The 12,783-nt window shown below is 34.4% G+C and overlaps 1 protein-coding gene across 1 annotated transcript; it reads right to left on the reverse strand.

Moving 5' to 3' along the window:
• Positions 1-5,268: 5,268 nt before the first annotated feature.
• On the reverse strand, positions 5,269-11,219 carry LOC129945046 (myrosinase 1-like; the record flags this gene model as incomplete). Its single annotated transcript, XM_056054707.1, has 6 exons — positions 5,269-5,523; positions 5,579-5,785; positions 5,857-6,191; positions 6,266-6,535; positions 6,618-6,875; positions 10,938-11,219. Coding segments are annotated over 6 exons (1,473 nt in total), but the record flags the coding sequence as incomplete, so codon positions are not given.
• Positions 11,220-12,783: the final 1,564 nt, after the last annotated feature.

Below are 12,783 nucleotides of genomic sequence, written 5' to 3' on the forward strand. Positions count from 1 at the left end.
GTGCACCGGTCAGCTCATCGGTTATTCTGTAAACGGTCATACTGTCGCACCTGTTTGCAACATCTTCTGCTTCTTGCACCAAATGCCTTGATGTAGTTACGCTTGCCGCGGTGCACACTGCGGTGAACCTCTCTCGCTCGTGTTATTCCGTTGGACCTTCGAACTGTAGCAGTACGTAATCTTAGAGTAGCTATCATTAAGTAATGGTCATGGGCAAGTCCCATATCGGCGCCTCTTCCGTTTCGTACATCCAAGAGACTGCTCCTAACGCGTCGACTAATCGCGAAGTGGTCAATTTGGTTGTAAGACGCTTGCCTGTCCGTCGATACCCAGCTAATTTTATGACAGAGTTTGTGTTGAAACATAGTGCCACCAATCACAAGGCTATTGGCATTGCAGAAGTTAATGAACCTCTCACCATTATCATTACAAATGGCGACTCCGTGAACACCCATCACATGCCTTAGCTCGTAGCTGTTATTGCCAACCTTAGAATTGGGGTATCCCATAACCAAAATAATATCTCCGCGGGGAGCCTTGTTGTACGCGGATCCCAGTTAACTAAAAAAAATTCTTTCTCTTCATCAGATGCGAGCTCCGTCCGTCGGTGCGTAACATTTCATAATGTTCGTACTCTACTCTGAAATCTAGCTTTGGTAAGCGTTTCCCTAAAGGGCTTCCACGAAATAAGGCTTCTGGTTGCGTTTTTGTAAGGAGTAACCCAGCACCGGCTTCTCGAGCGTTTCCTGGATCATGACCAGAGTAGAACAGTACAGTGTTACGTGTCGGTGACTTGTATTTGCCTGATCTCAATTATCGCACTTCGCTTAACCCTAAGATATCTATCCTGTACGGCATAAATTCTCTCTCTAATTGGAGGAATCTGGCATTTTGCGGAACTTCACTTCCTGCGACCAGAAGCGTTCTCACATTCCAGAAACCAAATTTCGTCTGGGTACAATAGCCAAAAGTCGTCAAGTATATGGGGATACACAAATCATTGCACGGGTCCACCGCGAGGAGGTAAAGCAAGAACTTCGACATGGCAAGAAAGTTGCATTGCTGGCCTAAGCTAAGTTTTAGGCAATCACCAACTTTCCGATCTGCCATGCCCCAGGCATGACACAATTTATTTCAAGTCTGATTCTTGAGATGCAAACGAATAAAAATGGTATCTCAAACGTATGAACGTAAGTACAAACGCTCACACAGACATCTCTCTAAAAAAGCTTTCATTTTAATTCTAGGGTGCTTGAAACTTCGAAAAATTTCAAAATTTTTAAATCGAAAAATTTGACCGGTTACAACTTCTTATGGAAAGGTAATAAAATTATTAAACTTCAAATTCTACAAAATATTTTATGAATCTTGTATTTTTTTTGTGTTTAAAAATGTACCACATTCCGTGTATTTATAGCCAATAAGTAATTTAATTTCAAGATATAGTTTATTTTGTGTTTTATCTTCGGGGTGTAATAAATCTTACCTACTTATTCATAATCTTCATGGAAACTTCTGTGTTTATGTATCCATTATCATCAATAAAACAATTAATTGATTAGAACCTCTTTAGATTATTCGTATTGTGAATACGAATAGTATTGTGAATTAAAATGTTTTTTTTTTTTATATAAAAATGACACTAATTTTAAAAACAACAAAAACTGTTGCTGTTAATTATTAACACCGTCTTAGCATGGATCTAAGAGTTTAGTAGATCCTAATAAATCTACATTTTTCACGAAAGGAAATTCAAAATTTAAAAAGAGGCTGGGATGCGACCCACACTGATAACTTCCCATCCCGTCTGTCGATTTTTCTTGCTTAAAAGATTGTCTATATGTACTCGTATAAATTTTTACCAAATTTGCGTACTATTTTTTGTAGATTTTATTTGTTTATGAAAAAACAGACTGTTGGACTTTTATATAAAAATTACTGAATATCGAAAACAATATTGTCTGTGAACTAAAATAAGTTTCAAGCCAATATTTAAAATTTTTGAAAAGATATTTGAGTCAAAAATAAATTTTTACCAACTTTTGTTAATTTTTTTTAGGTTTTTAATTTTTTGTACAAAAAAAAAACGATTTTTTCAAAATTTTACTGAATGTTAACAACAATATTTTTTGAAAGATAAAAGTAAATTATAGCCAATATCTCAAAGTTTTAAAAAGATATTTGATTTGAAAATCAATTTTTACCAACTTTTATTCAATTTTTTTTTTGGTTTTTATTTTTTGTAAGAAAACTGTAAATTCGATTTTTCTCAACATTTTTCAGATGTTGAAAACAATATTTTTTATAAGATTAAATATGTAAGTTTGAAGTCTAAATTTCAAGTTTTTGAAAAGATATTTGAATCGATATTCAATTTTTACCAACTTTGAGTAATGTTTTTTTTAGATTTTTATTTTTTATAAAAAACCTGTCAATTCGATTTTTCTCAAAATTTTATCAGATGTCAAAAACATTATTCTTCGTTGCACAAAATTGTTTTGGAGATGAAATCATATTTTAGTCGTAAAATTTTGGAGGTGACACATTTTTTTTCTTCAGTTTTTTTGATTTGTAAAAAAAACTTAAATGGATTTCTTTCAAAAAATATATTTCTTTGATATCACGTTTTAGTTTATTATATAAAATTTAATTCAAGTCTCTAGCGTTTTTGGTTCGTAAGATATTTAGAGTTAACCAAAATTGTCCCCTTTTTTCAAACTGCTATTTTAAAAAAACCACCCACGCAATTTCCTTGATAGCCCTTTCTGCATCTTTCTGCCTTATTATCTGTTTAACAAAATTTATTTGAAATTGATATGTCTTCTGGTTCTTGAGCTATGGACTACGAAAAAAACGTCGCGAACGTACGGACGTACGGATGTACGATCAGAGTCAAATAAGATTTTGAGTGAACTTCTTTTTTGATTTCAAGAACAGCGCGGAAAAAGTAGGAATAACTCTCACGGGTAAATAAAACAAAAACGGTTTTGGTGTTCAGTGAAATTCTTTATTCCTGTAAAATAACGTTCGATGCCATTATGTATGGAACTTGATTTTTTTTGCATGGCCACAAGGGCATGCTTGCAGAAGTCCAATTCCCCTGAACCCGATTTTTGACGTTTTTCAAGCCAATACTGCTGCAATTTTACGTTCGATATTCGTACGAAGATTATCAATCGTTGCTGAATTGTTGGCATAGACCATAGACTTGACGTAGACCCACAGGAAGTAGTCTAATGGCGTCAAATCGCACTACCGAGGCAGTCAAGCGACTGGACCATTTCGTGATATAACACGTTCTCCAAACATAGTTTTAAAAAAATTGATTGTGACATTTGCTGTGTGGCTTGTGGCGCCCACCTTCCTGTTGGAACTAAATCCTCAAGTCCATATCATCCAAATCAGGCAAAAAATATCTGATTTTCATTGAACGGTAGCGATCCCCATTCACACTAACGTGCCGGTCTTGATCATCACGGAAGAAGTACGGCCCAATGACGACGCGCCGCCGCCGGCCCATTAACCACAATTTTATCGGAATGCAATGATAACTCATGGAGTACGTGTGGACTGTGCCTGACCAATACCGCATTTTTTGTTTATTGACGAAGCCATTCAACCAGAAAAGAGACTCATCGCTGAAGATGATTTGTCGATAAAGTTGTTTATCAGCCCTCATAACATACTACGCTCCTGGTGGTCAAGCAGCTTTAGTTCTTGCGTCAATTTAATTTTGTAAGGATGAAGGCCAAAATCTTTCCGCGAAATTCGCCAAGACGACGTCACAGCGTTTTCCAATGCTTGAGAACGACGTCTAAGAGACACATTTGGGCTTCCTGCAACTGAAGCCTCAGCGGCAGCAATATTCTTGATACTACGGGCACTTCTTTGTCTCACTGGCACGGGAACATTTTGTATTGTGCCTGGGGATTCACTTTTACACAGTGGCTCAAAAACCAAAGAAGGGGTTGGTGGTGGTGTGTACTCTGAACGACTGAAATTAAGTCTCTCATTCCGCCTTCCCAATCATTGTAGCGTGTTCCAGGCGGAACTTTTGGCGATTAAGGAAGTCTTGTCTTGGCTCAAAGAAAACGTGATATCAACATCTGATATCCGTATTTTCTCCGACAGCCAGGCCGCTATCAAATCTCTGGACTATGTCTCTACAACAGTCCATAACTGTCGATCATCTCTAATGGAGATGACGCAACAGTTTAATATTCACCTTTGCTGGGTGCCGGGCCATAGAGACATTCCAGGAAACTGTAAGGCAGATGAACTCGCCAGGAACGGTACAGTACAGCCCATCCTACCACGTTTGGCAAGTACTGGCATACCAATCGCTACTTGTAAGCTGCTACTAATGCAAGACGCTGTGAGGAGGGCAGGCACCAGGTGGACCAACATCACCACGTGTCAAGCCACAAAAAACATCTGGCCAACACTGGATTTAAAACGTTCAAGGTGCTTGCTCTATCTAAGCAGATCGCATATAAGCTCGATAACAGGTGTCATAACCAGACACTGTCTAATAGTAAAGCACGCCACGAGACTAGACGTATTCTCAAATGACTTTTGCAGAAGCTGTATGTACGAGGAAGAGGAAGAAACGGTTCTTCATCTTCTCTGCACATGCCCTGCTCTAGCTCGAAAACGCAAGAATTACCTAGGAGAATTCTTCTTTAACGATCTAAACGATCTAAATCATATCAGTATAATCAGCCTCTCACGTTTCGTAAGGGACTCTAACTGGTTCCATTGAGCTTAGGAGGAAGCCTCAAGATTCATGTGGTATCACAAAGGGCCATTAAACTGTCCTAAGTGTGTCCGTTTCCATCTTGGACAGCCACTCTAACCTAACCATAACCTAACCTGGGGATTCAAATTTGTCCCCTAGACTCTCAATTGTTAATCTGCTAGGACGATAATGACGACCATAAATTGGACGTAGTGTTATTAAAGTTTAAGGCAACTGACTCCGAATTTCGGTAGTAAATTTTAATAATTTCGAATCGTTGTCGGCTCGTATATCTTTTCATCATAAAATGGAAAACGTTACTCAAAAGAAATGTCAAAAGAGCAGCAAGAAATATGGCGTCATTTGCTGCCCCTGTCGCTCTACTTTTGTAGCGTCCCTCTTTAAAGACCTTGTATTTGTTTTCCAAGGTGAATACTAAAGCTGATATTGTCCCAAGGGAAAACAGAAGTTGAGATGAAGAAAGGAAGAATTCCCGTCTTCCAAGTCTTGGAATATGGAATAGATTCTCATAAGGCCGAAAATATAATTTTTATTAAGCGTCTTTCTACTATGTTAAATTAAATACAATTCTTTAAGATTATAACTATTTCTAACAAACATACATTCATAAATACAATATATACAGCTTTTTCCAGATTTAAATTTAAAATTCATCTACAAGTGTCCTTGCTTCAATAATTTTTCTATAGTAAATCGCAGACTTTTTTGCAGTACGTTCTCTCTTCGGGCTTTTCATGTCTACAGCATAAAGTCCAAATTTTTCTCTAAAAACAAAAATTTGATAGATCGATACATAATTTAATTATCTTTAAAACTCACGTATATCCACGATTCCATTCAAAATTATCAAATAAACTCCAAGCAGAATAAGAAGTTATGTTGCTTCCATCATGAATAGCATTCAAGACTGCTTGTAAGTGGCTCTTATAATAACTAACTCGGTCATCATCATCTAGATCACCCTCGTCAGACCAACCATTTTCTGTAATCTTTACTTCGACATTGTCGTATTCTTCACGAATCCATCTTTGATAAAAAAAAAATACCATAATCACTCTCCTCTTAGTTTCTTCCGACTTATGTATATAAAAACTCACTTTAAAAGACCTTCAAATCCTGTCGGAACACAATACAACCAATTCGATTTACCTTGAAGCCAATTAGGGTCAGAGGTTTCCTCGATGTCATAGTCCCTTAACATGGAGGGATTTTCACCAAGAGGTTTTGAAGGGCGTTCAACATATCTTGATGTGTAGTAATTTAAGCCAAGAAAGTCAAATGATCCTCGAATGTAGGCTTTCCAGTATGCGTCAAGATGCGGTAGACGGGAAACACTCCGTCCTTCGGCTAGACTGTTTTTACCAATATCATCCACCAATACCTTCGGGAATCCTCCTGCCTTGCTAAAAATTGCATGCGCAATAATACCAAACTAATTTAAGAAAAGTCAAAGCTTCTTTTGTAACATGCATAAGAGATATAAATCAAGGCACACAAAATACTTACTGAAAATTGCATTCCGCGGTCTACGTCATTTTTATCATTAGATTTTGAGATGAAGAAGAATGTATCCATAGTTATTCCAATTCTGCCACGTTGTTCTTTAACGTACTTCGACTTATAAAGATGATAGGTGCGAGCATGTGCCTTGAGAATATTCGTAAAACAAAGATAGTCTCCAATTCCGGGGGATTTTATATTTGGCGGTGATTCTGCAGTACTATATCCAGGTTTACATATTTGCATTGGTTCGTTAAATGTTATCCAGAGTTTTACCTACACATTTTAAACAGAACTATTAACAAGTAAGCTTTAGAGTCTTTTTAATAAGTACTCGTTTTCAAAATGTAGAACGTACACGATCACCGAATAATTTAAATAATTCCTCAGCATAAGCAGTAAAATAGTTTATGATGAGGGCATTGGTGAAACCACCAAGTTTTTGAATATCAACCGGCAAATCCCAGTGGTACATGGTGACCATCGGTTCTATGTTATTGGCTAGAAGCTTATCAATGATATCGTTATAGTAATCAATGCCCTTTTGATTTTTAGACGAAACATCACCATTTGGAAAGATTCTTGTCCACGCAATTGAGAAACGATAGTGATCCAACTGAAACGGTTAAGATATTAATGTTATTTACATACCATAGATTTTATTAGGTGAAGTTTATTTTAACTGTTAACATACAAAATTGAAAAAGGGAAATATGAGGCTCATGAATTCCTTCGAAATTTAAAATTAACCTTATTACAATCTTAGCACGCAGTTTGAAAGTTCCATCCAAGAAAGTAAATTTGTGGAAAATTAAAATAATTCCGCATACCTATTATAGAAACGTCAAAAGTGGAATCTTCGCACTTATCCCCAAATCCCTGAGCTGACGATTTAACATTACTTGAAGAATTTAAAAAATTTTGATTACATATTTTCTCAAGGTTTCATTCCTTCCCACATTTGAATTAAGGCCATCAAAACCCATCGGAAAAATTGAATTTTATTGCCAGAAAGAGAATCTTGGTTTTTGGGATTATGTTTTTTAAAATTAAAAAAAAAACAATTACGTAAGGATTTTTGAGTCTATCTAAATTTTTGCCAAATCTATCTTCCTTTTCTTCAATAAAAATTGCAATGTTTAAAGTATTTCATACAATTTTTGACAGTCTTCATAAGTTGTTAGATTTCACCTGTCTTTTTAAAATTCTGAAAAAACCGTATTCAGCTGAAAAATACAAAACTGTTTAAAAGTAAGTTTTGTTCTTGTAATTAAACCTTTGTGTTAATGTTAACAATTATATTATTTTAAGTTGGAAATAATGTTGAAAACGGATATTTTGAAAGCTTAAGGAAATAGTTAAAATTAAAGTTTAAATTCGAAATAAAATCCAAAACGAATTTTTGCAACTCTATGAAGCTATCAATTCATTAAATGTTTGCATAACCCGAAATTACGACACAAAATATTATGTCCCAAGGGTACTACAAATTTCTGGACATTTGTATAAAAAGTGCGTGACACTACGTCTTCATCGTTTCTGACGCTTGTTTTAAATGACACTTGCGAAGTAAGATCGATTGATAAAGCCAATTTGCTTGTAGCACAGTTTGCTGTTAATTCAACGCTGCCAATAAGTGACATGACTATGCCTGTACTTGAAAGCGTAAACGATTCTATGGGACGAATCTTCTTTCGTACACGTTCAGTTACTAAAGTACTTAAAAATCTTGACATTCACAAATCCACTGGCCCGAATAGTATCTTCGCTATTGTTCTTCGCTGGCAAAACCACTGCGTAAGCTTTTCCATCTGTCCTATTCCACAGGTCTCTTCCCGAGTGGGTGGAAAATGCATTTGTCCAGCCTGTCCCTAAAAAAGGCGAACCCTCGCCAACATCTAACTATCGTCCAATTGTACTTACGTCCCTTCTTTCCTAGATCATGGAATCGCTGCTTAAGAAATATCTTGAAGAACGGAAGCTTTTTAATGACCGGCTGTATGACTTTCTTAGCAATAGATCCACTGGTGATCTTATGGTTTATCTCACCGAACAGTGGAACAAATCTTGACATCGTTTTAGAGAAAGTAAGATTGTTGCACTTCATATTTCAAAGGCATTTAATAGAGCCTGGCACCAAGCTTTCTTATCGAAAATGCGTGCATTTGATGAATACTTTCTTTGTAGGGTTCCTTTCGGACCGTTCAATTCAAGTAGTATTGGACGGGTTCAAATCTCGCAAAATAAACACTGGTGTGCCTCAGGGCTCCGTTTTGTCTCCGACACATTTTTTTATTTTTTAAAAATGATCTTTTGTCTGAATCTTCTAACCCACTTAATTAGTTCGCTGATGATAGTGCCCACAGCTTCTCATATTCGTATTTAGATTCTCATCATTAAATTCTGATCTTGACAGCATTGTCCAATGGGGAATCAAAAACCGTGTAGAATTTAATGCTTCGAAAACTCAATGCTGTCTATTATCACAAAAGCTCAAGCTTCCCCAAATGCCACTATCCACGTCTTGCATCGAGGAGACTGAACAGCTTTCAGTTCTAGGTGTGCGCATTACAAACCAGTTTTTGTTAAGTGACATCGCCAAAAATGAAGAAGATGCAGAAGTTTCTTACCCCTTCTGGTCTGGCTACAATCTATAAAGTTTATATTCGTCCGAAACTCGACTACAATTCCTATATCTGGCCAGGTGCACCAATAACACAGTTGAGTCTCTTGGACAGAAAGAGCTCTTACAATTGATAGGTGACCGTTGTTTAACTGAAACTTTTGGATCTCTTGTATAGTTATTTTCATAAACAATGTTCTAGTGAAATAGCCAGTTGCATTCCTCCCCTCAAACAATTTAACCGTAATACCCGTTTATTTAGGAATGCCCATCAGTTTTTCTCTTGACAGAATTTCGGACGTACTGAAAAGTACAGGGATTCTTTTATTAGTCGCGGTACACAAATGTGAAATTCTTTTCTAGACTAAATATTTCCCATTCATAACAATGTGCAGGCATTCAAAACCAATGTGCGTCAGTATCTCATTTCCAATACTATCCTCTCTTCCTGATTGCCGGACTGTGTATAATCTTTATAAGGGTATTCACATCCCCTTAAGTGCGCGCACAATATATGTATAAAAAAATGTAAACAAAGTAGGATACTAAAATTATTGAAAGTGTATCTAGAAAAAAAAAGATTTGTGCTTTGCAAAATCAACATAAAATTTATTGTTAAGACATATTTTGAGTTTCAACTTAGGCTTAAAAGCCCCGTTTTAGGTTGTTTTAGCATTTTTAACTTCCCATAGGAAGTTATTGCAATGGGTCCAATTTGTCAAATTGAAAATTTTGAAATTTTTCGACGTTTCATGTGGCTAGAGTCGAAATAAAAGATTTTTAGAAAGATGTCTGTGCGTGCGTGTGTACGTACGTCCGTATGTCCGTACGTTCGTGACGTTTTTTTCGTAGTCCATAGCTCAAGAACCAGAAGAGATGTCGATTTTAAATAATTTTTGTTGTAGAAAGATGCAGAAAGGGCTCTCACGAAAATCGCATGGGTGTTTTTTTTACCATAGCTGTTTAAAAAAAGGTAAACATTTTAGTGAACCCTTAATACCTTAACTCTAGCGTTTTGACTTAAATTAAATTTTATACAATGTATTAAAACATCCAATTAACTGTTTTTTATAAATCAAAAAACTGAAGAAAAAAAATGTGCTCTTCGAAGATTTTACCAATATAAAATGATTTTATCACCAAAACAATTTTATGCAACTAAAAATAACGTTTTTAATATCTGGTGAAATTTTGAGAAAAATCGAATTGGCAGTTTTTTATAAAAAATAAAAACCTAAAAAAAAATGTATAAAAGTTGTTAAAAATTGATTTTTGACTCAAATATCTTTTCAAAAATTTGAAATATTGGCTTCAAACTAATTTTATCTTATAAGAAATTATGTTTTCAACATTCAGTAAAATTTTGAAAAAGAGTTGCTAGTTTTTGTACAAAAAAGTTGGTAAAAATTGATTTTCGACTCAAATAGCTTTTCAAAACTTAAAAATATTGGCTTCAAACTTATATATTTTATTTCACAGAAAATATTGTTTTCGATATTCAGTTATTTTATATAAAAATCCAACAATCCGTTTTTTCATAAAAAATGAAATCTACAAAAAATAGTACGCAAATTTTGTAAAAATTGATACGAGTACATAAAGACAGACGGGATTGGAAGTTATCAGTGTGGGTCGCATCCCAGCCTCTTTTTAAAAATCTGATGTGATAGAAAATTTGTAAGGCCATTGAGTTAAGGACATCTCAATCCTCAAAGTAAAAATAAGTTAATCTTGTTTCTCAAAATAATTTGGCCTCACTTTGTCAAAGTTTAATATTGGAAAATTGGCCTTATTTCGCTTTAGTAAAGCGACATAATCCCAATTTTTGAAACTTATTTTTATTTCACTTGGTCTTATTTTACGGCACCAACTTCAATGCTAAAACAATTTCTCAGAAATTATCAATATCGAACATTAAGTTATGTTTATATTTTGACTAAAAAAGGATTTGTATTTTAAATTTGAAACGTAGAGATGTTTTTCAAACGAATTATTATTGATAATAGCCCCTTTTTCTTATATACATTTTCACGCATTCTATTGATTAGAACTTACCTTTAATTCTTTCAATATTTTCAAGTCCAAATCGAAACGGTGATACGAATCAATTGCAACATCACCATTTGATCTATCTGTAATTCTATCCGGATCATTGTGGGTGTATTCATCCCAAATTGATGGACCTTTTCCGTCTGCATTCCAACCACCTTCTATTTGATAGGCTGATGTTGCTGCACCAAAACTAAAGTTTTTCGGAAATTTTAAGCTTCCTTTTGCACGAAGAGTACAATTTTTAGCCTCAATTACACTAAGGCTTCTATTTAAATATAAAACAGTACACAGAATTAATTATAAACAGCTATAGTTAAAATTTTTAACTTCAGGAGGTAAAGTGAATCTATAAAAATTTCTTACGCAAGAAACCCCAGAACAATAAGTAACCGAACCAATGTCCACATTTTAATGATTTATTATTTAAGAGTTAACTTTATTTATATAATATTCAATTTTGATGATTGGTATTTAAGTTGACAAAATAAAAAATAATTTTTATGTGATCGATAAGATTAAAAGCTAAGAACAATAAAAGTGCATAAACAAATAAAATTGTTTATACATTATGTATGCTTTATGTTTCAAATTTAGATATCAAGGTAATATTTTTTATGGGAGAATTATCTCTAAATAATTTTTATAAACAAAAAATGTTGCTACTGGATAATATTCTCTTACTCGAATACGGAAAGTAATTTCAAATTTTAGGGAATTGTATAACATTCAATCATTTGCTTGTGTTTTTTTGTAATTCTTATTAATTTGTAATCAATCGCTCATATCTAACCTACACAAGAACTCATTCAAACTAACCTACTGATCAATTACAACTAATCAATGACGGATCCTACGAACCCCTCGTAGGAGTCATAAACCACCCACCTGGGAGAGAACTTTTTTTTAACTACCTTGAATTCGAACTTAATTGTATTGCGCTAATTGGTATGACTACGGTGACCATCCGTTCATTATTACAATGAACAATTCATTATTCGAAGAAAATGTTTATTATGAATTATTTTGTGTCGGAAAACATAAAAATGTTCATTTTGTTAGAAATTGCTCATTATTGTTTCTTTAAGGAAAGCCCAAGCAAGCAAACCATTAAATGTTTAATGAAAACGTACCCTTACATCATAATTCGTAGTCTTTCTTGTTCGGAACACTTCCTACTCTCCCAAATACAAGAATCAAATCCTAACATACAGGGGAAGTTAAACCAATACTCTTACACTTGCACACATGATGATTTGCACCACTGAAAATTAATTTTACCATTAAGTTTTACTGACCATGACAATGCAATGGTAAAAATAACTTTCAGTGAATGTGAATTGAAGTTATCTTTTTTGCATTTGGACTAGTTATGGCATTTTCCAAAAATAATTTTGAGAGTACACTCCGACTGTTGGAATTATTGCATTGTTGAAAATTCCTTCACTCTAAAAATAAATGAAGAGCAAGGATTTCACTCTTTCCTTGGACAAAGTAGAGCTTAGTTTAATGTATATTATGAAGAAGAGAAGCAATATTTCATTTAATGACACTGATGTTTTCGACGAGTTTTCATGTGTAAAAAGTTATGTTTCTTCAGAAAAATTGTTGAATGGAAGCAGAGTCAAATAAGTGCTGGAGAAAGGTGGGTCGGAATTTTTAAGTTTTTCAATAAAAAAAATGATACAGTATGAAAACATTTAAAAAATCGTAGAAACTTGTTTATGCCTTGCTAGGTCTTATGCCCCTACAGAAAATATCTTCTCAATTTCAAACAATGTATGGATAGATAAAAATATGAAAATTGAAAGAATCAGGTCTATTTTAATTTGCAAATCCAATTATGAATTAA

Source organism: Eupeodes corollae, chromosome 2 (genome assembly GCF_945859685.1).
Source record: "Eupeodes corollae chromosome 2, idEupCoro1.1, whole genome shotgun sequence".
NCBI lineage: Eukaryota > Metazoa > Arthropoda > Insecta > Diptera > Syrphidae > Eupeodes > Eupeodes corollae.